The sequence below is a fragment of the Biomphalaria glabrata genome, chromosome 8, assembly GCF_947242115.1.
Source record: "Biomphalaria glabrata chromosome 8, xgBioGlab47.1, whole genome shotgun sequence".
Taxonomy (NCBI): Eukaryota; Metazoa; Mollusca; class Gastropoda; family Planorbidae; genus Biomphalaria; species Biomphalaria glabrata.
The window spans coordinates 45,178,767-45,206,682 of NC_074718.1; the positions used below are offsets into that span (position 1 = coordinate 45,178,767).

The window sequence follows — 27,916 nt, forward strand, 5'->3', positions numbered from 1 at the left end:
GTGTTCCAATGTTATCTATTATCAACGAATCTGAAAGTGGTCAAATGGAAAAAGCGGTCAATCAGAAATATGTTCAAATAAAAAAGGGACAGTTTAACAAAGTGGTCAAACAGAAAAGTGACAGAATAGAAAAGGGGCCAAGTAGAAAAGTGGTTGACCAGTTCAACGTCAGAATTTAATAAAGGACTTGGTTGTGAATATGATTCTCAAATGATTGTCCGTAATGCTTTCTATCAAGTTTTTTACCTTTACCTTTTAACTATCCATTAGTCTGTTGGACCGTTGGGGCACCATGCAAGATTCGTCGACCTTCCTTCTCCATTCCTCTCCTTCTTTTGCCTTAGTTAGAACCTCATTCAATGGCAGGCCCGTCCATTCTTTTATGTTGTCCTCCCATCGCGTTCTCAGTCTGCCTCTTCTTTCCTGGTACTGTTCCCTGAAGGAAAGTCTTTGCGAGCCCCGAAGATCTTGTAATAGATTTTTAGCTTACCTTTTTTTACGATAGTTAGCAGGTCATCATGGGGTCCAATCGCTGTAGTAGCCCTGTTTGTGATGTGGTCTTTGAAACAAGTTTACTAACAGAAAATAACCGCAAGCTATTGTCTCGGCCACTAATTCTCATGGTACACTGCGATATGAAATGAAAACTGACAGAATAGATTTACAGTAAAAATGGGAAATATTGAATGTGTTTTTAACTGATAGGATGTCGTCTTGTTTCCTCAGGATGTTGAACAGAAAAGGAATGGTCAGTATTTCTTCCTCGAGGACTGAGAGAAAATCAGAGCTTTGAAAATCATTCAACAGCAAACATTTCTGAAACAGGAGTTGCCTTCCAGGAGTTACTTCCCTTTACCAGAGCTGTCAAATCCTGGAACATTGTGCTAAAAGTGGCGCTTCGCTTGACTAGAAAATTAACACTGGAAAGTCTTTCTCTGTCCTAAAGTTTTTTTTACTTTGTTTCTGTTTAGGAAACTGAAAATTTTTTGACCAGCTATATGTCGACTTATCAATTTAATAATCGCATAATATTCCGGCAAACTTTCAAACAACTGTAGGATTACCATTCAGCTCAACAACCGATTATGTCTACGATACTAGCTTGTTTACATTTATTATTGATGTAACTAGAATGAAAATGTAGACATCCCCCCCCGGCCTAAATAATGTAAAATGTTATAGCGTTTAATCCAAGATTTAATGAATTTGGATATAGAACATTGAATAAGAGTTAGTCTTATTTTAACTTGCTATGGTTGAACATGACCCAAATATTCACGTACCCTACAACTGATAACAATAAACAAAATAGAACTGGTTTACTTTAGTGTAATTTCTATTCATCATGCTATTGCAGCGTACGTCATAGAGAGAGTCGAGAGTAGATCAACGTGACCTAAGGCAGTCTACACTTTATTCATTTTGTTTATATCATTGTCGACTGTTGATACTGTAAGAACCTTTAGTCCATGATTCATAAACCTGTTCTTCTTGCTCGAGCTAGTCTTTTAGACCGCCGCCATTGTTATTGCGACAGCCTAATAGTATATCAGACTGCTGACTTAAGACTTTTATCTATCTATCTAACTATCTATCTATCTATCTATCTATCTATCTATCTATCTATCTATCTATCTATCTATCTATCTATCTATCTGTCTGTCTGTCTGTCTATCTATCTATCTATCTATCTATCTATCTATCTATCTATCTGTCTGTCTGTCTGTCTGTCTGTCTGTCTGTCTGTCTGTCTATCTATCTACCTATCTATCTATCTACATCTATCTATCTATCGATCGATCTATCTGTCTGTCTGTCTGTCTGTCTGTCTGTCTATCTATCTATCTATCTATCTATCTATCTATCTATCTATCTATCTATCTACCTATCTATCTATCTACATCTATCTATCGATCGATCGATCGATCTATCTATCTATCTATCTATCTATCTATCTATCTATCTATCTATCTATCTATCAATCTATCTATCTAATCTATCTATCTATCTATCTATCTATCTATCTATCTATCTATCTATCTATCTATCAATCTATCTATCTAATCTATCTATCTATCTATCTATCTATCTATCTATCTATCTATCTATCTGTCTGTCTGTCTGTCTGTCTGTCTGTCTGTCTGTCTGTCTATCTATCTACCTATCTATCTATCTACATCTATCTATCTATCGATCGATCTATCTATCTATCTATCGGGAAGTGTGGTCGAGAGGCTAAGTGCGCTTGAACTTGGCTTGGCTACCTAGAAGGGGGCTAGAGGTTCGACACTCGACTCGGGCAGAGTTGTGTTAACTGAGCGCCTAAAGGCAGCACGGAAAACCAACTCCTAGATACACCCTCCCCCCCCACTGGTCCACAAACGAGATTGGGACCAAATGTTCTGACTTCTGAGCATGCTATAAGCATGAAAGTAGCGCTATATAAAAGCTATAATAATATCTATCTATCTAAACTTTCTATCTATTTAGTAATAAAAAATAGTGATTTTAAAACATTATTAAGTAATGACATTATGTCAAGGTGACAGATTTGACATTAACAAACAACGAATGTCAAGTTGGTGCAGAAAAAAAATGCTTCGCCTCTCTAAAGAAGAACATTGCAAAGCCCACAGCTTTCATTTGCTGTTTTGTTTAGTGTAGAGAGTTCATTAGCACCCTGGTCTATTGAGCAACATCCCAGAACTTGTATGTAGGACATTTGATATGGCTGCCTGCTGTACCATACGGTGATTTGTGAAATTTAAAGCCAATGATATTAGGCCCTATATGGACTGACATTTAACTCTTTAAGTGCGAATTGTATTTATTATATTTCTCTTACCGAACACAAATCTTCAAGGTGGTTAGAATTACTAATAATGATGTAACTTTTTATTGTATTATATAATTTTACATATTTGATTTTATTGTAAAAGAAAATATGTCTTCGCTAGCTCTGGCGAAGTTACTCCCTGAGAGTAACCTCGCACTGAAAGAGTTTAAGCCTCGTTTAGAAAGGGAAATAAATGTCCTCATTCACGATGCTAAACATTTAGTAGACTCAGAGGGGTTATTACCCTTTGCAAAAATAAACTTTCTCTATAAGCTCAGACTTTGTTACAACTGTTTTTTTTAGCCTAACACAATTAACTCATTACTTCGTTCATTGACACAATTTTAGAATGTGACGATTCGGCCATTGGGCAGTCTGGACTCTACAGCCTTGATTGAAACTCCGAGATCAAAGCTACCACTATCTGCTGTTCACTACCGTCTTAGATTTCTGTGCCACTGTGGACGGCATTTAGTGTAATCGTATGGTGTTGGCCTGCGCAAGCCAACTGTCACATTAAAAATACTCAGAGCAGGGGCATTACAGAATTTTATATGCGAAAAGAAAACGTGAATAGAAGCCCGGAAGACAACTGATTTGTCAGCGTTAACAGTGGCTAAATATGCATGTCGAAAATGGCTTTGTGTGGTCACGGGAAGTACTGCACTCGTCCTTAACCTTGGGAATCGTAGACAATGTCTTATTATCACTTTGGCGTCACCCCCTGATCTTATATATTACAGACGTTATTTCAAAAAAAAAAAAAAAAAGATTACGTCCTACGCATGTCATGAGTCAGTCTTGTCATGCATGTTAATCAATGACTTAAACTCTGCTAAGTCTTTTTTTTTCCTGGCTGATTCAGGCAACCCATTCCATTCTCTACTGGCACTAAGGAAGAAGGAGGGATTAGCATCCTTCACATTCTCCTCACTCCTCAGCGACGCCACAAATACTGGATGCAGCTGGTGACGGGAGCAGTCATTATAAAAATCTTTCGACTGGCCTCAAAAACCGGTATTTCTAATCACCATGTTATTGTTTCCTCATAACTTGAGATGAAGATTGGAGTATTTAGTCAAGAGTGCATATACCAATTGTAGACCAAAGATTAATGATGTAAAAACTAGTCATCATAGCGTTTAAACAAAGTGCACAACATAGCACTAAACGAAAGAGTTGTAATTTATTTTAATCTTTTTACTAAATATAATTACATGGTTGTCTCCCTTATCACTATGTCTGGTATATATGACATCCTCCTCTAGCGCACAGTTACGCTTTACTTTCAGTTGAATACAAAATACATCCAACAATTAGTTCTGTGAAGTTCTGCTTGTATTTATCCATGAGGAGGGGGTGTTTAGTTTTTATTACACACTGTGAATTGTAGGTCTAAACGTTTTAGTCATTTTGGACTAAAATGAAATATGTAATCTAGAATCAAATTAACCAAACTCAATAAACAAGTGCGACTGAAGTTTTTTTTTTTATTTTATTTTTGTAATGTACAAGATATACTTATCATGATAAGCTTAGATAACAACACTTAATCTCAAGGGACGGTATGTACCTTAAAATCACTCCAAGGAGAAAATACAGTTATAAAAGTTATCGATTAGTTTTTACTTTACATAAAAGAAAAAAAAAATGGCAGTAAAGACTGTTACTTAAAGTAATTTAGCGAGAAACATGTAATTATTGCTACAGGAAAGTTTGAGATCACGTTATCCCGTGAGAGTTTTGATGAAATATATTTTGATTCTTTTCTTTCATAATAAATATTTAAAAAATAAAAGAACACAAAAACATTCTTAAAATGACATAGTTCATGGCAGTTCATGGATACAAAACGAATCTTATTTTAGTCTCACTTGACAATGGAATGTTAAAAAGAAGAATTGTAAACTTATTTCAGAAGATCATTGTTAGAAAAATAATAGTTTTTTGTTTCGTTTCTTTGTAGCAACGTTGACGTATACAGTGGAGATTTTTGCAATAAACTAAGCAATGTCAAGGACGCAGAACTGAACTTCACTGTTGCCAAAGAAAGAAAGAATTGAGCTCTATTATAGCAATATCTCAATGTGTGGCAGTTGATCTTTGAATCAAATCTCCTTAATGTTACCGCTAGTTAGTTGCCCATTTGCTTTTATATAATTTTTTAAGTCAGAATAAAAGACCAATATAGATCTAAATTAGACCTAGACTGGACGCGCCGATTTCTTAACACAACACAAAAATGTCGTGAAAAATTTCCAAGAGCTAAAACAAGGTGTTGAACGAAATAAATTCTTTTTGTACCATTTATGTTGCCATTTATAGTTACAAAATCTAATCTACAAAGATCTATATAATGAATCTATTTGACTGTGCAATCTAAAATCGTAAGATTATTAAAATCAACAGGCATGAATTATTTAGATCTAGCATTGTTACAAATCTAGGATTTCAAAACATTATCTCAAAGGAAAGTAACAGGAAATGGCCTTATTTCATGAATTTGAGTGAATATATAGATCTGTGATCAATACATAACAATTTATATATAGGTCTGAGAGTTGATCAATCGCAGATAAGAATTAGTAGGCCTATTCGTTTTCCAGTCTAGATATAATATATATAGGTCTGTGGCACATACATTATCATATACCTTTAAAAAAAAGCTTAACTTAGCCACACTTCCAGGAGACACTAAAAAGCTAACTATTTATAGTTTTTTCCCGCCATGTATGAAAATCTCAAGGAATTATTAAGTGACTGAGGAAGAAGCAGTTTTACCATGCCTCAACTACCAAAAGACAGTTTTATGATTTCGGATGAAATCAAGTTCTATTTCGACTTGTGGTTTGCTGTGGTGGCGACCACGTGCCTGGCATCCATGAGTATCGTTTTAAACGTCATCAACATGGCCGTCTTCGTGAAACAAGGTCTGAAGGAGCGAGTGTACTTTACTCTCTTTTGTCTGTCTCTCGTAGACCTGCTGGGCGCAACTTCTCTGGTCGCTGTGGGAGAAGGTTTAAATGCAGCTATCTGGCCAGATGGGATCAGCGCAGAGCGACTGACATACATTTTTATCTTCGGCTGGTTCAGGAACATGTTTTCCGACCTGGCAACTGCCTTGACAGTCTTCTTATCAATAGAAAGATGCATTTGTGTTACCTGGCCATTCTATTTTCAATCTACGTCCAGCTTCGTCGCCAGAAGACCAAAAATTATAATTGTTACCATTCTTACATTCGTTGTTCTAAATTATATTCCAATTTTTATATGCATAAGGTTCGTGTCATTTCAGAACGAGGCCAATAACTCGACTGTGTTTGTGTTAATGTATTCAGACGCGTATTTCACCTTGCAGACGTTTAACGACATTGTCTTTGGTATCATTTTGTCTGCAGTTTGTCTGGTCTGTGTATTTATCTGTGCTGTGGTCATGTACAGAGGGCTGAGGCTCTCAGGGGAGATAAGGGAATCGAGTTATAACAATATCAAGGACAGAGTGAATGGAATGTCTAGAAGAGATAGAGAAATAGTTCGCATGATTTTGGTGCTGTCGATTCTCTACATGATGTCCAGCTTGCCCCAGATTTTACATTGCTGGACAAGGGCGATCATTCCAGATTTAGCAGCAGGCGAGACTATGAAGCTAAATAGAGTCATTGGAGAGTTAGTCATCTTTATGAGCGCCACTTTTGGAGCATTTAGCTTCTTCATTTATTTCAGATTCAATAAAAAATTTAAGCTGACACTACATCAGATAATATTATGTCAGATGGCGCAAAGTTTGTAGTTGACCTTGACCAGTCTCTAATAGTTTTCTTTAGACTTCATTTTGATGTTCAAAAGTAATTTTTTAAATGACATCCTCCTACCTACGTTAAAATTGTTTTGTGTAAATATGGTACTATACGGAGATCTCAATAAAAATTCCATAAGCGCTCCAAAACTAAAGCTTAACAAAGAGAATTTCAATCGGACCTATCTGGTAGGCCTACTTCAAGGTGGCAAAATCTGAATTTCTTGATAGAAATATTTAAAAGAGATTTTAAGACTTGTTTTCGTTTCAGACATGCGCAAATGTAATTTATCGTCACATGAGGAAGATATTTAGAAATATTCACGCCACAAAAAAAATCAAAAAGTAAATCGAATATTGACTCGAGCCTTATCTTTGGAGTCCTTTAGCTAAGCTAAATTGCCCAAACCTTCTATATACATATATAAAAAAAAAACCAGCGAGAACTAAATGGGTCTTCAGAGGAGTCAACTATTGAGTTAGTTTTCATTTATTTGACTTTGTATATATTTTTAAAATAAAATATATGATGGCCCCATCCCACGCCCAAATTTCTGTTTTTTTTTTAAACGTATGAGTTTGTGTTTTTCTTTTTCATTGTAATCATCGTGACTCTTTCACAAAGGACGCTAAATTCGTTTATCCAATGTTAATTCTAATGTTATGTTTAAATGTGGTATTCAGAGTTGTGTTTAAATCATATGCTAGGTTTAATGTTGTTTTCAATGTTATGTTTTCATGTTTTCTAAATTGTCTTATACAATAAATGAAGAGCTTTAAAACGGTTTTCAGAATTAAGTTTCACAAACAGAATGACACCTTTATCTTCTTATCTTATATAATACAGACGTTACTTCAAAAAAGAAGATGATTACGTCCTACGCGTCATGCATTTAGTCATGCATATTAACCAATGACTTAAATTCTGCCAAGTCACTGGTTTTCCAGGCTAGCTCAGGCAGCCCATTCCATGCTCTAATAGCACTAGGGAAGAAGGAGCATTTGTACAAATTTGTCCTAGCATATGGGACGAGGAATGTGCCTTTATCTTTGTGTCTTTCTGAGTATTTTTATTAAATTTTGTTTTTGTATTTGAAGATTATTGTTCAGTGTTTTATGTATAATTGCTACTTTACTTTTAAGACTTCTATCCTGAAGGCTTTCTAAATTTAGTGATTTTACTAAAGGTGTTACTCTAGTCAAATGTGAATATTCGTTTGTTATGAATCTCACTGCTCTATTTTGTGTCGGTTCCAGTTTCTTAATGTTTTCTTGAGCTGAGGGGCCCCCTTTAGTAAAGTAAAGGAAAAGGTAAACTTTCCCCTTACAGAACAGGGGGGCCTATGGGGCAACTGTTTCTGTGGCCCACGGTCTGTCATGTGACCCACACGAGCACCGCCTTGACATTTCCACAACTAATGTCAGACACCCATTTAGAGACATCTCAGAACAGAAAAATAAAGCGCTAAGAAGCAATAATACATAAAACACTTAAAATAATTTGCAAATGAAATAAAGCAAAACCTAATGAAAATACTCAGAAAGACACAAAGACAAAGGCGCATTTCTTATTCCATATGCTAGGACAAATTCACAATCTATAAGATAAGATGATTAAAATTGTTATTTGTATTATTAATATTATTGTTATAATTAAAACGTAAGACCAACAATTCACCTCCCAACTGTCCTTTTCTGTGCTTCTGTATAAATCAACTTTATATCAATCCGATTTGTACTTCATTAGCTAGCTGACAGGGCTGGTCCTACAGATTGCGGGGCCCTATGCGAAACGGATTGCACGGGGGCCCAGTCTGTGTAGGGATAAGGATAATAACTGAAAATTAAGATTTCGTTTTAGAAAATAAATGTGTCTTTGCAGGTCCGGTCTTAGGCCTCTGCAACCTATGCGGCCGAAGTGGGACCCGCACTTTCATAGGCCCCGCGCGAATTCTATGTGTAAATTATTAAATTAAACCATTTTAACTTCTTATTAAAGGGTTCCTGCAATTCTCCTGAAATTGCAAAATATACGAAAAGTCATGAAAAGCTCCTGAAATTATTAAAATCTTCTGAAAACTCATGCAAATTTCCTTAAAAAACAAACAAATTGTCGTTTCGGGGTGTCATTCAATATGGAAAACTCTATTCGCGATTTTTAAAAAAAAAAACGGCATTGTCAGCTTTCATTTAATAAACATGTAATAATAAGGCGAATTTTAACCAAAACAAGAAGTTCAAATACTTAATTTACTTTAATAGTCACTGACATATAAATATAGATCTAAATCTATCTCGACCTCTTTAAAAAAAAAAAAAGCGATATTTTGCTAGCTGATAGTAAATCTAAAAGGGAGGTCTGATTGTTTATTGGCTTTTTGTTGGAAAACTACTATCTATTGTAGATGGCTCGTAAAGCTAATTTGACAGTGATTTTGTACTTAGTAAAGTATGAATAAAATGCAAAGACGAATTTATTTGCTAATACAACATCTTACAACATCTAATATAATATAATACAACATCTTAATTTTTACTTATTATCCTTATCCCTACCCAGACTGGGCCCCGCGCGTTTCGCATAGGGCCCCGCAATCTGTAGGACCGGCCCTGTGTCTTTGCATTTATTCACTGTCAAATTAACTACGAGTGCGGAGCATAGGTTGCAGTGGCATTAGACCGGCCCTGCTAGCTGATATCAAGCTATTGATTAGTAGGTATATGCTACATTGATTTCAAGCTATAGATTCGATTTACTATATTCTGCATTGATCTCAGGTGTTTATTGATTCCATAGCTTGACATTTAAATATTTCTCTTGTGTAACAAAATGACGACACAGCTATACATTCCAATATTGAGAGTATTAAAAAGTTATAATAGCAGAAAGGAATATCAACAGGGGAGAGCAAAAAGTGTTGCTTTGTAGAATGTCAGATCAAACAATTCAAAAAAAAAAAAAAAAAAAAAAAATGACGTTCAAAAAAAGGGAAGGGAGAAGTGACGGTATGCCACAAATGAAAACAATGACTTTGGAAGATACTGACTACTGAAGGCATTGACAATGGACCTCATTCACCAATCGTAAACAAACAACATTTAGCCACGTGGTGCTCTATCTCTTCTATATAATTTACGATCTCATGTATAATTCATGATGGTCGTCACGTGACAGATTTTTTAGTTGTTTTATCAATAAGATCACGTGACTAAATGTTGTTTGTCACGTGGTGCTCTATCTCTTCTATATAATTTACGATCTCATGTTTCATTCATGATGGTCGTCACGTGACAGATTTTTTTTTCGTTGTTCTATCAATAAGATCACGTGACTAAATGTTGTTTGTTTACGATTGGTGAATGAGGTCCATTGAAAACACTGATTATTGAAGACACTGAGTTTTGAGCATTATTTAAGGATGACCCTCCATCCGCCAGACAATGTGACAGGCTTTTACATTCTTGTTTAATGAAATGGTTTGTTATCCAACGGTCAAATCGAACTCTTTAACGTCTTAATGATTAAGCACTCAAAACTTATAAAAGATGCAGCGTTATGTATTGATTTTACTAAGAGTGTTACTCTAATCAAGTTTGTTTGTTATAAATCGTATTGCTCTATTTTGTATTGGTCCTAGTTTCTTTAAATTTTCTTAAGTTGAGTGATCCCACACAGAGGATGCATATTGTAAAATGTTTTATGTTTGTAAAAGGTTTGACATGTTCCGGATGTTCCTTCAGAGTTGAAGATAATTTATCTTCCTAGTCCAAACCTCCCGCAGGACGACGGGGGATGGGAGCGGGTAGGGTTTGAACCCTCGACCGTCGATAAATCCGAACGTCAGTCCAGCGCGCAAACCGCACGACCAGGCAGCCATCTAGCATATTCTAATATTGGCCTAACTAAAGTTGAAAAGCATTTTATTTTTATGTTCTTGTTTGATTTGTAAAAATGTATTTTAATAAACCCTAATGCTTTGCTTGATTTGTTTTTTATAATATCATCAATATGGTGATTCCATATTACTGATGGAGTAGGCCTACACCGTATTTTTAATCAATTAATATTTTGTTTCGCTGTGTATTTTTATTTTTTCTATTTCATTTGAGGCCACACCAAATTCACTTCGCCTAGGGCGTCAAGTTATCTAAGGACGGCCCTGATGGGTCTACCTCCTTATAAATGAGCCCAGCACTATTTTCTACAGTATAGATACATCCACTTTTGCGTTTTAAGTTTTTTTTTCCATGTTTTTTTTTCTAAATCTAGTTTTGATGGATTTCGTATTCCTCAGTAAATTTTGTATGCCCTTTATGTCAACATGGACATTCCTGACATGTCAGACATGTACAAAATAAATAGTACAATCACAAAACACACACAAAACAAACAAAACAATAGCATGCTTTTTCTTAGAAATGCCAGGATATAAAGTAATAATCTCTCTATTGTCAAGCGGATTCTGTTCGGTTTCAAGCGCGACAAAGAGTTCAGAGTACAATAATAAAGAGATCTAAATCTGGGGTGTGTAGACCAGTGTTTCTCAAACCTTTTCCTTAACGGAACACTTCGCACATTCGGAGTATTTAGTGGAACACTTTGCTTATTTTTCAGAGAGATTAATTCACTTGGTGGCCTACTAGTTAATTATTCCAGTAGTTCGTGGAGCACCTAGTCAGGCCTCGCATAACAGTAGGGTTCCACGGAACACAGTTTGGGAAACACTGTTGTAGACCATAATAAAGCCAAGTTGTGAGAAATAGTGAGTCTTATAAAATTCATGTCTATATTTAGATCTTATTGTTGTTCTTCCTCTGGCATTCTGGTGTAACTGCATGCAATATTCTTAGAAATAGTCCAGTCTTTCTGTGGCCTACTTTGAAGTCTTATCTAGAGTAGTTCTAAAACTTGTTGGTTGAACCCTCAACTTTATTAATTAAGTAGAATCTCAATTACCATTCTTTTTCAACAATGCATTCAGTTGACTCTTGATTGTCCGATGGCTACAGGATCACCGGGGGGGGGGTCGGTTTATCAAAGATTAGCAGTTTATTACCGAATTTAACTCTATTTGTCTAGACAATTATATTTACGAAGTATTATAATATTCTCTTAGACGTTCAAGAGTTCAAAAATAAACATGACAATAAGGAACAATTTATTCATATAAAGAAACACAGAACATATGTTTGTTTGTTTGTTTGTAAAATGTTTTATATGTTTCGGATGTTCCTTCAGAGTTGAAGATAATTACTTCCTAGTCCAAACCTCCCGCAGGACGACGGGGGATGGGAGCGGGCAGGGTTTGAACCCTGGACCATCGATAAATCTGAACGACAGTCCAGTGCGCAAACCGCACGACCAGGCAGCCATATTGTTGTAACTCTAAGGCAGGCCCTCAACGAGAAGGCAGGAGTTAACAATAAACTAGGTATTTATTTCCAGTACAGACAGGAATGGTCTTCAGCTATTAGTCCCAGAGTGTCCTAGCTTAAGTGACACCAGTCTCTTGCTACCTAACTATCAATACAGACCACCGACACACTTCCCAGTGCCGCCCCAGGTCCTCAACACAGTTCATAGATGTGGGAAGCGTGGCCGAGAGGCTAAGTGCGCACGATTTACGACGGGGGATGGGAGCGGGCAGGGTTTGAACCCTGGACCATCGATAAATCTGAACGACAGTCCAGTGCGCAAACCGCACGACCAGGCAGCCATATTGTTGTAACTCTAAGGCAGGCCCTCAACGAGAAGGCAGGAGTTAACAATAAACTAGGTATTTATTTCCAGTACAGACAGGAATGGTCTTCAGCTATTAGTCCCAGAGTGTCCTAGCTTAAGTGACACCAGTCTCTTGCTACCTAACTATCAATACAGACCACCGACACACTTCCCAGTGCCGCCCCAGGTCCTCAACACAGTTCATAGATGTGGGAAGCGTGGCCGAGAGGCTAAGTGCGCTTGAACTTGGCTTGGCTACCTAGAAGGCTCGAGGTTCGACACTCGACTCGGGCAGAGTTGTATTTACTGAGCGCCTAAAGGCAGCACTGAAAACCAACTCCCAGATACCCCCTCCCCCAAATGGTCCACAAATGAGATTGGACCAAAAGCGCTCTGAGCATGCTATAAGCTTGAAAGTAGCGCTATATAAAAGCTATATAATAATAGCACACAGAACGTTCTCTCGAGTCAAGACCGCCCAGACTTCCATCACTTAAGGGGAGGTATCCCTAGAGAAAATTGAGTTTTAGGTCTAGGATATCGATTTTTAACTAATAACATAATTAAGTAGATCAATCATTTTTCTTTACATTACAATCATTTTTATTGCTTAAATCTGTGTCTAAAACATGTTTTTTTAATGTCTTTGTAAGGGCTATGAGACAAAATCATAATAAAATGTATACTTTAAACTCATTTTTCTCAAAATGTTAGTTTTTGCACATGTCATTGTGCCTTACTAGGAATTTCTCCTAAACTACTTGATAGATTTTGATGAAATTTGAAACACTTCTTAAGGACATCATTAACTTTACTCGTACAATTATTTTTTTTCCATATTTTATCTACTTTTTAAAAAAAAAGTATTTTTAATTAATATTTATCCTGTTTTTTTAGGTCTAAAAAATACTAAAAATTCAAAAATTTGTAAAAAATGTAATATACTTAAATCTTTAAATCACTTTAGCCAGATCCACAGCAGTCCTTCTTCCGGTCTAAACTTGTCTTCCACTACTTGTGTTGAATGGCGGCTCTGATGCGCACCATCAGTGTGGCGTGGGAGCGGAGTTACAACACTATGATTTCAGCGTTTACATACTGTACTAAATGACAATTTATGCCAAACGACATTCTAAAAGTTATCAGCTCCAGTAAACATTGTTTACTGTAATTTACATCAGCACCGGCGAATTACGGAGCTTGACCATGTCATGCGAATCTGAGGATATACTGTTCGTAGTGGTGATCCGGTTTAATGTCTGTTTCGCTTTCAAAATAACCTTATGTTTATCGCTGAAAGCCACATACAAATGATTTTTTTTTATAGCCTACCTGCTTCGTATGGGAGACGAACGTATGCCAAAGGCAGTCTTTTTTTTTTGTGAGCTAAAAGGTGGTTGACGTAGCAGAGGCGCCCCACGGAAACGCTTCAAAGACCAGCTTAGGCGTCAACTTTCCTTGGCTGACATAGAAGAAAGCACCTGGCTGCATGCGGCGTCGGAACGAGACAGCTGGAGGTCACTCACGAAGGCCGCGGGATACACATTTGAGACCAAAAGAAAATCTGCTGCCGAGGAAAAACGCAGACGACGAAAAGAAAATCTAAATCGACCACCTGCGGACAATGGTTATGCTGGCCCTGGATGTGGCAAAATATGCAGGTCACAGCTGGGGCTGCGCAGCCACGGGAAATACTGTATTCCTCATTAATCTTCGGACTCGAAGACAAGCCTTATATATATCTACTTAAAAAAGAATTTAAGTAGACCTACAAAAAAACAAAACAAACAATGTTCAATTAAATAACCAGTTGTGTTTTTTTTTTATATAATAATACGAACTAGAAAATACAGTTAATTTTGTACTAATGATGATAACAAATAAAGCACCCCTTATAATTTTTTTTCACCCGAATAATATCTAGATGTATATTTAAAGCATTGCACTACTTCTACATCTAGATCATATTTTAATTAATCCACGAGCCGAAACGAATCCTGAGATTGGTATCATGACACGCGATTTGGGAACCGCTGGCACTGTTATGATCTTGTCAGCCGGCAATAAAAACAAGGGGCATCACTCTCACCAAAAGATTTTCCGAATTTGACAACAGTAAAAGCATGGCTACTAACGAGGAAAAGTTTACGTTTGCTGTTCAGAGAGTAGAGAAGGCGGTAAGAAAATGTACATTTAGCGTGTCAGGAAAATAGTTATACTAACACTTAAGCTTGAATTTAATTTGTCAATATCTAATCTATTCTCTATAATTCTGGATTAACGAAAAGACGTAGACTAGATAGTAGATCTGACACTGTCAAATCAGTCAGTCAATGGACTGACTGGATTTCATCACCCAGGCCAGGGCCTGACTTTAATTAAGAAAAAGAGAACTTCTTAACTGACTTAAGACGTTAAGTTAAGACGAAGAGTCGAGTGTCTTGATACTCAATTTTAAACACGGTGAGGCACTCTTTCAGATACAGATCTACTGAGATTTATGTATAGTGAGATTTTGTTTCTAAAGACTAGTCTAAGCCTCTGACCACACTCACAAAACTCACACTCACACTGGTTACTGGTATTGGTACTCACTGAGTTCACTGAGTGAGTGGTAGACTGTTGAAGTCTGTTGTGTTAGCCTTGCTCTGATAGTAGTAGTGACACACTGACAGTATTAATAGATTTGGAGTCTGGAGACTAAATTATAAAAAAAACATTAGACAATACTGTAACTGTAACTATCTTGTAGATCTAGGTCTAGAGACTAGAACTAGATATACTCATAAAGTAGTAGACATATATCTAGATTTAGACTATTTATATTATAGAGTAAAGCTGCCATATCTGAAAAAAAACAATAACCCCCACCCCCCACCCCACTTTTGAATACCATAGCCAGCCATAATGATAATAGTCATTATATAGTCACAATATAGTGTGATATAAGCATAGGACGTCTCATATTATTTTTATTAATGCGTCGTTATTTTGATCATTAGTTCAGAAATACTGTGGTATTATGGTGCGCGATCCATTTTTCTATTTTTTAACACATTTAGTTTTGTATACCTTTGCAAGATCTTTTTTTTTTTTTTACTAAGTACACTGGTATTGGTATGAAAGGGTGTATTTTTACTTCATACCCATGAATGGGGGTGCTTCCGGAACTAAGGTTACTGTATAGCCCCATGGCCCATGGTGCATTAGCCTAGCAAGACCTATATATTTGGATTCAGGATTTAAAGTAGAACATCGATATTACACTTCCCTTGCTTTCCATTAAACTTATTCAGAGTTATAGGGAGTGTTCGATAATGTTTACCATTTTAGAAAATTCTACAATATCGAACAATTTTTTTTTTTAGTGTTCATGTATTTTTGTCAATGTTTTCTTTAATATTCAAAGCAAAAATAAACATAATCAGTAAATTTTTTAGTATCTTGAAGACAACAAAACACACAAGCAATTTATAAATACATGTTAATTTAACATTATTTTGACAAAAAAAAAAGAATTTTTTTTAGGTACAAATTATTTTTTTTTCAGATTTACTTCCCTTTGCCCCCTCCCCCAATTTTTTTATATTAAGTATGCTCTCCCCTGCCATTGCTAAATCTATTTCGATAGCATTGACTTTGCCTAAATTTTGAACTATCACTGTGACATGTGTATGGCAATTAGTCTTTTCTTTTCATTTGCACTTGGTAGTTCACCTTTGTTTGACCAGAAAATACCTTGAAATTAAAGAATTAGATTATTAAAACATTTTTAAAATGCAAAGGTGTTCGATGTCGTAGTCAGGGAAAAAAAAAATCTGATGAAGTTTACATTTTGTCATACCTACTCCACCCCTCTTTGACATCAGATTTTATTTTAACTTCGGAAGTTGAAACTGTGCAACAGATCTAATTTTATAGAACAATGGATGATGAGTTTATAGATGGTTTCATTTTTTTTCTAGGTCTAACCAATACAGAGTTTCAATAATTCAGTTGTGAAGCATTGCAGCAATTCAGCTTAACTTGTTCGACATGGCAGCTTTACTCTAGTTAATTATAGTTAATATAGACTCTGGACTAGATCTATCTATGACTATGTCACCTAGCAGTAGCTCTATGATTCTATGATCTAGACCAGGGGTTGTCAACCTGTGGGTCGCGACTCCCTTGGGAGTCGATTGACCATTTGCCAGGGGTCGCATAAGACCATCGAAAATATGGATTGTTATTGCCTACTCTTCTATTGCTGTGTGTGTGTATCGGGGGGGGGGGGGTCGCGGCAGAGTGGGGGGTTGTAAAAAGGGGTCGCCGAGTTAAAAAGGTTGAGAACCGCTGATCTAGACTGTGCCACATTGTCATAATGATAATCGGTGGCCACAGTGGCAGTGATCAGTTTTCACTTTAATAATTCAGTAGTATCAAAATCAAGACAGTCTTCCTCAACATTGACACCTAGAAATATAATAAATGCCCAAATTGCTTAAAAAATAATCTTAAATAGATCTATCTTATAAAGATCTAATCTGGTCTAACTTAGTTATCAGATTCTCATTTTTTGTTGGGCAATCAGAGATAGAACAAGTTCATGATGTCTTCGTGTAATATTACTATTTTTTAAATGAAAAGCACCAAGATGCCTGTGTGTAGTCGCTGAATGAACTCTTTATGTTGTGCATGTTGTATTTATGTGTATTTTTCTGTTGTGTTGTCTTTATATGAGAAAAGAGTCCTTGTAATCACAACAAATTTCCATAAGGATCAATAAATCTTAGTCTTAGTCTTAAAGCATTTGGCTACCACAAAACTTGTGATTGTATGTAAGAAATAAAAAACAAACAATGGATATCGAATACAACACTCGTAATGTGAAAGTAGTGCAACACTTAAGTATCAACAAGAGAGATTTTCATATAAAACAAAAAGCTGACATCATTCTGACCACAGCTAATGCCCAGGCATTCATCTCATTTCCACGAGAAGATTCATAGTTGCTTTGCGACTGAAGGGGGCCATAATATAAAAAGTACCTTGGATTTGAAATGAGTATATCACAGGATTATCATAAATGATTGTCCCAGTTATATTGCTGTCTCTGTGGCTTTAATGCCTTCACCTAATGGATGGTTGGTGGGTCATGTGGTATGTGCTCTGGACTGTCATCTCAATGGTCCGTGGTTCAAACACTGCTTGCCTCTATCTCCTACCATTCTGACCAGGGCCTTGTTGAGATGGTTGGTGAAGCAAGCCTTGTCTATGTGTGAGGGTAAGGTTTGGGTTCTAATCTGATCTCTTGACCTCTGGTGACAATCGCAAGATTAGTTATCACTACTGATAAAGAAATTATTTTTTTTTTTAGAGAATCTCATTATGCTGTGTTCAACCTGTTTTTACTGCTCGGTGGATTTCAGAAGTGCCATATTTAATTCATTTTCTTTCATGAAAACAATTACTCTAGTGCTAGCGTTGTATATGTAACATGTATGCATCCTTCAGTGTTTCAGCACATAGCTTGATCTTTGTGTTAGTATGGTTGCTGGGATATGACTGCTAAATTAAATATATTTTTTTATTTTACTAGAGAATTTTTTTTTATCCTGTGATGTTCTTGTGTCCACCCATTTCAGGAAAGAAGCGACATTTAGTCATTTAGATGGCTGTATAACACAGCCATGAACCAATATCTAGTAAAAACATGTAAAATTTAGGTCAGGGTGTAATTCTAAAATGAACTATTGCACGGCAATTACAGTGGCTATCAACATTGCCTTTTCCTGAAGCCCGGTGAAGCTCTTAGACTTGAGTCTTTCATGTTGATCGAAGTACATTTTTTGATAAATAAACAAAAGTGGTATCTATCATAGTCTTATATACTATTTTCTAGGAAAAGGAGATAGACAGACTGCAGTCAGAACTTTCGGCTGCCTCTGATCCACAAGCCTTGTTGAAAGAGGGATATGCGTCTCCTGACCTTGAGAAACTAAGAGTTGAGAACCAGAAGCTGAAATACCAGTTGAATCATCTGAAAAATGTAAGTCTTGGGGGTTATGGCTTGATGATAAAGAGAAACTAACAACATCAAAGTCTTTCAATGTCTTTCTGTAGACTATAATGTGAACTGGGGACAAATAGAAAAATCATCATTTTATCATTATTTTTATTGTTGGCAGTATTTAGCGGAGGAAGAGAAGACTGTCCGTGAGTATGCTTTAGATATCCGTGGCATAGTCCAGGATGTCTTCACCAGTGCCATCTATGCCGCATTCCCAGAGTTGCCAGATCCGACCATCCTGGTGGTGCCGAGCAGCAAGTTTGACGACTACCAGTGTAACAGTGCCATGGCGATAGCTCAGGTCTGTCATTGCTTCTTGTGTATTGCATGAGATGTTGTTGTGTACACTGAATGTTATTAAGCTGATAAGATAAAGTCATAATTTAAAAATATGTAAATTTCAGTCACCAAAAAAAAATGTGATTAGATTCTAGTCTCTTTTGCTTTTACTTTATCTACTTAGTGGAGAGAGAGAAATGATGGGAGAGTCATTTAGATATATTTGTTAATTTCAGCAACTGAGTTCTTTGACTGGCAAAAAGAGCAACCCAAGAGAGGTAGCACAAGCTATTGTGGCCAAACTCCCTGCGACCAAGTTCTTTGAAAAGGTAAAGATTAAAGTTCTCTAGAGACGGCAATGAAGAGAAACAGAAAGTTAAAGAACAGAGTCATAGACTCAAAGCATTTTGTTTAAGTTGTGGTCTATTTTGAGGAATTTTCAAAGTTATGCATGCATCTTTCTAATTATTAATCTGCAGACAAAGTATGTTCTTTTATTCCTTAACCCATCAGCTCATACATATTTCAGAATGTTTTTTGATTATATGCCTAAAACGGTCTGGAATGTTGTGACATAATTGTTATTTTTACAACTTTCATATAAGATAAGCTCATCTTAAAGTCAAGGATTAGAAGATTAGAAGATTAATGTGTTTAGTCTTTTTATTTTATATTGCTAAATGTTTATAAAATTTTGAGGCATACCTACTTAGAGCAAAGGGAATACCACAGGAAACAAAGTTCTGACAGCCTCGACTGATGCTCTTATTTACATTCTGTCAAGCGGCTATAAATTGTAAGCATTTAATGTCATATTTTCTAAGTCACTTTTCTCATCTTGTCTAGGTTGAAATAGCTGGACCTGGGTTTATCAATGTTGCTTTAAAAAAGGAGTTTGTTACTAATCAGCTGACCTTTCTCTTGACCCATGGAGTCAAGCCACCCAAGGTTGAACGCAAGCGAGTCGTTGTGGATTACTCATCCCCTAACATTGCTAAAGAAATGCATGTTGGGCACTTAAGGTAATTACAAAACTTCTGAAAGGTTCAGCCCATGTTTGAATTTAATTTGAATGTATCAGCCATTTGCTTTTTTTTCATTCAGAATGACAACAATACAACATGGTGTAAACACGCTGGCTGAGCGGTAAAGCCCTTGGCTTCTGAAATGGGGTCCCTGGTTTGAATCCTGGTGAAGATTGAGATTTTTAATTTCAGGATCTTTGAGCACCTCTGGGTATAAACATATTCAATGGTAGTGGGCATAAAAGAATAGAATGGTTGTAATTTTAAAAATTTACATTCTCCAAGATAATAAAATATAAGCCTTGTCTAATTGCCACTCCTGATAAAGTAATAGATTGTTCAGTTGTAGCTAATATACTTTAAAAATACCCAGAAACAATTTTTTTTTTATGCTTTGGAGCATGTTACTGGATGTCTGAATCTGCCCTTAAAGCCAGTGACTTTGAACAGTTAAAGCTTCAATTTAAATGACTGAATACATGAAAATATGAAATGACATTTATAAACAACCAAGAAAAAGAAGCTTAAGGGACTTAGTTGTGGATGAAATAAAAAAAATCTTAACCAACACCCTCTTTTTTTTTGTCTTTGAATAGTAGATAGTAAGATCAATGAACTAAGCATGAAGTTGTAATTGCATTCTTCTTCAAAAGTTTTTCTGTTCCTTGGCTTTACTTGACTGTGTTAATATTTTTTATGTCCATACTCACCAGTGTAAAAAATGTTTGTTTGTTGTAAAATGTTTTACATGTTTAGGATGTTCCTTCAGAGTGGAAGAAATTTATTTCCTAGTCCAAACCTCCCGCAGGACGACGGGGGATGGGAGCGGGCAGGGTTTGAACCCTCGACCGTCGATAAATCCGAAAGACAGTCCAGCGCGCAAACCGCACGACCAGGCAGCCATCCTAATAACATTTTTTTTGTGTGTACATGGTCAGGTCTACAGTGATTGGAGACAGTCTGAGTAAACTACTGGAATGGGTAGGTCATGATGTCCTGAGGTTGAACCATTTAGGAGATTGGGGAACACAGTTTGGTATGCTGATTGCCCACCTCGTGGAAGAATACCCAAACCTGTTGAATGAACGGCCAGCCATCGAAGATTTACAGGCCTTCTATCAGGTAATATCCACTGGTATTCATTGGTATACTAAGCCTATAACAAACCATTACAATATGGTATTAACGCTCAATAACTGATCTATTTACCCAGGAGTCCAAGAAAAGGTTTGACAGTGATGAAGAGTTCAAGCGCCGAGCCTATGACTATGTGGTGAAACTCCAGTCCAAAGATCCATTTACTTACAAGGCTTGGAAGATTATTTATGACATATCTATGGAAGGTAACATTTGGGCTGTAGTAAAGTGTTGACTCATTGTGTTAGTAACAAATATGTCTTTGCCTCTGTTGTTTTCTTTATAAATCACATCCCATGCTGTGGATAACTTGATGTATCGGTTTGGATCTACCTCTTATTTATCAAGGGTTGCTAAGTCTATAAAACTAGATGTTCTGCAATTATAAACTTGGAAATGGGTATATATTTATTTTGCTTTTTGTCATGTTAGATTTACCAGATTGATACATTGCACATCTTATCATTTAAAGATGTTTATTTTTTTTAAAGAAGATTGTCATTTAATCCTTCTTATCTGATAGAAAGTGTGTTTGGTTTTGTACAAAGATGGAGTAAAAAATAACAATATGTTGTAGCAATTAATGTCAGGATGTATCAAAACAGAGTTGATCAACTTCAGAATAGTCTGTTCACTTTATGTGAAGGACTCTGTCAGGGGGAGGTATGGCGAGAATGAATGTTACTTTGATATTTTGGTATGATTGTTATATCCCCTTGTTATGAATGCGAAGTGTTGCACGTGTATTATGAACTGAATGAGAGAGTCTTCGTTGAATGTGCGAGAGAGTGTGTTAAGGTAGTAAGGTCTTGCTCCCAGCCCAGGAAGGTTGGACGTTGCTTCCTGGACTGGTGTTATGTATATATGTTTCATTAGAGTTGATGGACTGGTGTTTATGTATTTCTATTTATAAGTTGATGGACTAGCGATTGGGAATTAATATTTATTTGAGAGTCGATGTCATTTATTGAATATTAAAGTTATTCATTGTTATTATCAAGAGTTGGAGTTTATTCAGTAATAAGTAATTCTAATTGAGTGGATATCTGGAGTCAAACTGTATCAAGTAATAATTGTTCGTATAAGTAAACAGCCTACTGAGCCAAGTCAAGAAACATGAGAACAAGCATATAAATTGAACCCTGGCAGACTCATTTCTGAACTTTGTATTATCTATAGTTTTGATACTATATTTGTGTTTGTTGATGTTACATCCCATTAGCCAATTACTGTTTCCTGTGCTTACCAATGTGTTGTGTTATATAAATATATATGACAATGTGTTAAATAAATATATGTTACAATGTGTTACATAAATATATATGACAATATTACTGTATTTCAAATGATGGGAAATGTTTTTTTTTTTGTTTCAGTGAACAATGAGCTATACAAGAGACTGGGAGTCTCTGATAAACTTGTGGAAAGGGGCGAATCTTTTTATCAAGACTTGATGGTCAAGCTAATTAAAGATTTAGAGAATAAAGGTAATTACACCTAGAGAAGATTATATGTATTAGCTGGCTGAATGAATTTACAGACAGTTTGGCTAAAGACAGATATTATTTTTTTTGGTTAGAGACAAAGTTCTAAACTGTTCCCCAATGCTTAAGATAGAGATCATAGCTTTGAGAAGTAATTTTGTATTTGAAAAGTTTTTGTAGGGCTTACTTTCTAGCTTATATCCACAACAATCTCAGAAATGTTGATTTTAAATCAACATTTTTTTTATCATTATTTCATGTAAATATTTAGTGACCTATTTTCTAGTCTAGTTCTAGGTCATTATAATTAAAACATGCTTATTCATGCAACTATTTACTCATTGTATTGGCTTCATCAAAAAATTAATTGCATACGCGTTTGACATAATTACAATGAATTCCTTCTTCTAGTTGCTGAAAAGATTTAGGGTCTTAAAAAGAGACTCTAAGTTGTTAGCTATCAAAACTAGTTTTGGCACGTAAATTTGGGATTTGTTTACATTGGTTTATGTAGTCATGGCATATAAAAAACAAGAGCCAGGAATAGATATGAAATGAAAGTTTATTGAATTGGATGGCTGCCTGGTCGTGCAGTTTGCACTCTGGACTGTCATTGAGATTTATCGATGGTCCCTGGTTCAAACCCTGCCCACTCCCATCCCCCGTCGTCCTGCAGGAGGTTTGGACTAGGAAGTAATTATCTTCAACTCTGAAGGAACATCTGAAACATATAAAACATTTTACAAACATTGTCCTATGAGGCAGTTGAGTTTTTTATGTAGAATTCCATTTTAGTGATAGATTAAATGTTCTGAATTGCATCTAGTCTTGATCACCTCATTTCTTGTTGGCCTACCATTGTGTTCTACCTAGTTACTGAAGTTAGTTTACCTCTGCTTTAACTTAGTCAACACTGTACACAGCAAAGAACTTAACAAAGTAATGCTGCTATTTTATTATGAATATTTTTGAAAAAAATTAACCCCTCCTAAGAATTTGTTTTACATTAGTAATAACAATAAGATTTAATCATTATTTAATAAAAGGTCCACTTAATAATTAAACTTCAAAATACATAATTAGCCTTGTACTTTTTACAAAAGTTATGAAATTAATAAAAAAAAAAATATTCATTCTATTGAGTTGATATAGTTACTACTTACATAATTAAATAGTCATTATTAACACGATTTTAAAAGTAATCTCCCTTTGATTAGATGAACTAGAATTTTACTAGAACATATGTGACCCATTTTTGTTTTCAACTGTGAAAGTGTTTTTTTTTTTTTTATTCTGCCAGGTCTTATTGAAGTGGACGAAAATGGCCGTAAAGTCATGTTTGTCCCTGGTTTTGAAGTCCCCCTGATGTTGGTCAAGTCTGACGGAGGGTTCACCTATGACACCTCCGACTTGGCTTGTATTAAACAACGCCTGGAAGAGGAGAAGGGAGATTGGATTATTTATGTTGTGGACTCTGGACAGGTAAAAAAAAATAGTCATTTATTTAGACCAGTGTTTCTCAAACCTTTTCGTTAATGGAACACTTGACACATTTTGAGAATTTAATGTAACACTGCTTATTTTTCATGATGAATCATTTCCTATTTGTTTACAAAAAATAATAAACCCTTACCCTTGAAACCTTTTCTAAATTTAGCATTATTATTTATTTTCAAACACTAAACTATAATGAAATACAGATCTATGTAAGCTTTACAAAAATTAAGGATTTATCACTTTGATGGTATTGAGTTTTTTAAGACCATAATTCTTAATATCACGCATGACATTGGTACACTGAATTCAAATAGCTGGTGTGGCGTCTTAGCCTGTTACTATACCTAAGTCTTTTTTTTTTCTCACTATTTCAAGAAAATCCAGCTTCGCACAAATAGATTTGTATGAAACAGAAATAAAATAATGATTGTTTGTTTTCAAATATTTTAGAACTCTTGAAACAAACTTGACCAGAAATTATTAAGATCTTTATTTCTTTGTTTCAAATAGTCAAATCTAGAGCAGTTCAAAGGTCAGAGTGAGGTTGCTATAGAATGTTTTCCGTTGCTGAAAAAAGCTAGCATATGCGTATCAATTTCTCTGTTGTGCATTTACCGTGGAATTAATTAGTTTATAGTCTTACTAGATAATTGCTCCAATGGGAATACCTATTCAGGCTTTGCTGAGCTCTGGTGTTCCGCAAAACACAGTTTTGAGAAGCACTGATGTAGACCAGCAAAAGGAACATGCCAGCTTTTAGTATGTTCACTTTTAGTTGGTGTATATGAGTGAGGATGAGCAGTGTACAAACTGGCAGTCAGATTTTCGAGCTTTGTCGACAGTTTGATCAAAGTCTGGCGTGGGGCGAACAGTTCATTACTTACCTTTGCGGCATTTGTTGGCCACATTCAGTTGTAGAATGGCTATAGCCCTCCTGGGACTAGGTAGCCCTATTCTGGACAAGCTTTCTCACATATCACATCTGTTGTGGCAGCACACACGATCTGTTGACTCTCTTTCTTCATTCCTGTGTCTTTTGCCTTGGATTGAATATCTTTCAATGACAGACCAGCCCATTTGTTATGTTGTCTTCTTTCTCTGTTTGACTTCTTTCCCTGGTACTGTTCCCTGAAGGAAGATCTCCGCAAGCCTTGAGGACCTTGTAGCATGGCTTTAAAGTATTTTTTTTCTTTTTTTGACTGCAGTTTGCAAGTCATCGTGGGGCCCTATTGCCATTGTAATCCTGTTTCTGATTTTTTTGTATGTAATGAGTTCTTAGTATGCCATACCTGGGATCATTCTGTGGCATCTCAATTCCATTGCTAGGATCCTTCTCTCTAGTTCTTCCATCAGCGTTCTAGATTCTAGGAGCTCATCGGTCTGATTTTATTGTTGAGTGCTATACCTTCATCTTTTCATCTTGTTTTGAGTTTTGCAAGTGCTGTTGTGGACAGTGCAATTCAGGCCAGTAGTTTCTCATAAAATCACAGGTCAAACTGGTGTTAAAGTTTCAGTTTCTTTCACATTTCTTTGGACTCCATGCAATTATTTTACTTTGACACTTTTTCCCCACCCAGTGTGGTCTAGGCTTGTAATAATATCTTTCCAGTAGCTACCAACAACTATCTTCACAGCTTTTGTATCACATCTGATTACCTTTGTATAATGGAGCTGGGTCAACCACTTTTCTCGGTGCCCTCTGCTAATAGAGGATGGCTTTTAGTATACTTTCATCTTGCATCTGACAACATGACAGCAGGCGCCATTGTCTGAAGATTGTGAATCTACTGGGGAGACTTATATTAGTACTACTTAAGTACCATTTTACTACTGAGATTATTAGATGTGATAAAAGAGGTGTCTAAGTTTTATGTCAATCATATCTACACAATAGTTGACAGAATATTTGGGGCTTTCTTTGACTGGACCATAGACTAGCCTTAAAGGCCTTACTCCTGACATGAAACTAAATGAACAAGAAATACATTCTTTGTTTCTTAACACTTTCACAGAGTACTCACCTGGAATCTATATTTGCTGCTGCCAGAAAACTTGGCTGGGTAGATCCCTCCAAACACAGAATTGACCATGTTGGTTTTGGATTAGTTCTTGGGGAAGACAAGTAAGTGAACTTTTTTTTTTGTTTGGTCTGCTTTGGACCTAATTGTGGAGCCATAACATATGTACATACAGTTGGAACAATCAGCAGTCTTTTCAAAGTGCAGTTTTGATTAGTTGGCATGGTGACGCTTCCTTGCACAGGGATAGACTTTCTGATAAAGTGTATAATGTTAGACTGCTGACCAAATCTAGATTTTACTACATCTAGACTAGTGATCAATGCTGCTGACCAACTATAGATTGTACTGATCAAGACTGCTGACAAAGTTAAAGCTGTATGTACATATCAACACACAAACAGCAGGTCCTCCTTGAAGACACAAAGATAATCAACAAAGAACAGAAAACATTTCTATACAAATACCAGCCCAGTTCTTTTTGACAATGTGTTTATGCAGTTCTTTTTGACAATGTGTATTCTATGTGGTATACACCTCAAGCAGCATTGAATGTTTCCTGAGATAGCTGTCCCAAATTTATATATACAAATATATCATTCAGCTCTAAATTTGTGTTTATATATTCACACGCTACTTTCCCAAAGCTGCTTATAACTTAATCCACTAAGAGGGCATAGGTCATGCAAAATCTTAACTTGTAGCAATTTTACAATTCCTTAAGTAACATTTTGAAGTTGAGAAAATTTTTCTTATTGCAAAAAAAAAAGGATCTCAACACTCCTTGGTGATTTTTTTTTCCTATTTTTGTTGTTTGTTCTTTGATGCATTCAGTGACATTTTAAGTTGATCCATTCATTGGATGCTGATTTACTTACCTATCCACTCTTATGCTTCCATTGGGCAGCTCTCTGGTCAGCTTGGAGAGTGTGGGGTTATGCTCTTGATTTGTTCCTAATGAGAGTAAAGCAAGTATCGTACAAGCTCTTGTTAGACGGATGGCTGCCTGGTCGTTTGGATTTAATCGATGGTCGAGGGTTCAAACCCTGCCCGCTCCCATCCCCCATCGTCCTGCGGGAGGTTTGGACTAGGAAGTAAACTATCTTCAACTCTGAAGGAACATCCGAAACATGTAAAACATTTTACAAACAGACAGAGTTCCAGTCACTGGCTTTGTTCTGTCTACGTTGTTGATTTCTATTGCGTAATTGTGAACAGACACACACACACACTTGCGATGGTTTGATGGGATACTTGACACAGCATTAGTACATCACTTCTGGACACAACACCTGTTATAGACTTTCTCCCAGTACTGGACATTATATACCCAACTATTTCACAATATATAAGTAATGGACATTACACCACTACTAGACACTACACCTGAACTGGATATTAACTAAACTCTAACATTGCACCACAACTGGACACTACACCTGGTCTGGATGTTAACCACAACTGGACACTACACCTGGTCAGGATGTTAACCACAACTGGACACTACACCTGGTCTGGATGTTTACAACTGGACACTACACCTGGTCTGGATGTTAACCACAACTGGACACTATGCCTGGACTGGATGTTAACCACAACTGGACACTATGCCTGGGCAGGATGTTAACCACAACTGGACACTACACCTGGACTGGATGTTAACCACAACTGGACACTACACCTGGTCTGGATGTTAACCACAATTGGACACTACACCTGGTCTGGATGTTTACAACTGGACACTACACCTGTTCTGGATGTTAACCACAACTGGACACTATGCCTGGACTGGATGTTAACCACAACTGTACACTACAACTGGTCTGGATGTTAACCACAACTGGACACTACACCTGGTCAGGATGTTAACCACAACTGGACACTACACCTGGTCAGGATGTTAACCACAACTGGACACTACAACTGGACTGGATGTTAACCACAACTAGACACTATGCCTGGACTGGATGTTAACCACAACTGGACACTACGCCTGGACTGGATTTTAACCACAACTGGACACTACGCCTGGACTGGATGTTAACCACAACTGAAAACTATGCCTGGACT

The 27,916-nt window shown here is 36.3% G+C and overlaps 3 protein-coding genes across 3 annotated transcripts in view; all 3 read left to right on the forward strand.

Annotated features, from left to right (window-relative positions):
- Positions 1-3,121, forward strand: part of LOC106067159 (ATP-binding cassette sub-family E member 1-like) — a 36,569-nt gene extending 33,448 nt beyond the window's left edge. Inside the window, exon 16 of the mRNA XM_056039410.1 lies at positions 727-3,121. Within this exon, the coding sequence (XP_055895385.1) occupies positions 727-774 (48 nt within the window). The 3' untranslated portion in view covers positions 775-3,121. The remainder of the gene's footprint in view (positions 1-726) is intronic.
- Positions 3,122-3,597: 476 nt separating this feature from the next.
- Positions 3,598-7,224, forward strand: LOC129927863 (uncharacterized). The gene is made up of 2 exons (XM_056039411.1): positions 3,598-3,920; positions 4,803-7,224. The coding sequence occupies exon 2, from the start codon at positions 5,619-5,621 to the stop codon at positions 6,624-6,626; it is 1,008 nt and encodes a 335-aa protein (XP_055895386.1). The 5' UTR covers positions 3,598-3,920; positions 4,803-5,618; the 3' UTR covers positions 6,627-7,224.
- Positions 7,225-14,395: 7,171 nt separating this feature from the next.
- The window catches only part of LOC106067158 (arginine--tRNA ligase, cytoplasmic-like), a 109,962-nt gene continuing 96,441 nt past the window's right edge, over positions 14,396-27,916 (forward strand). The window contains exons 1-10 of the mRNA XM_056037165.1: positions 14,396-14,531; positions 18,239-18,385; positions 18,525-18,707; positions 18,922-19,014; positions 19,532-19,707; positions 20,649-20,832; positions 20,924-21,053; positions 22,224-22,334; positions 23,632-23,813; positions 25,841-25,950. Coding sequence (XP_055893140.1) covers positions 14,478-14,531; positions 18,239-18,385; positions 18,525-18,707; positions 18,922-19,014; positions 19,532-19,707; positions 20,649-20,832; positions 20,924-21,053; positions 22,224-22,334; positions 23,632-23,813; positions 25,841-25,950 — 1,370 coding nt within the window. The 5' untranslated portion in view covers positions 14,396-14,477. The remainder of the gene's footprint in view (positions 14,532-18,238; positions 18,386-18,524; positions 18,708-18,921; positions 19,015-19,531; positions 19,708-20,648; positions 20,833-20,923; positions 21,054-22,223; positions 22,335-23,631; positions 23,814-25,840; positions 25,951-27,916) is intronic.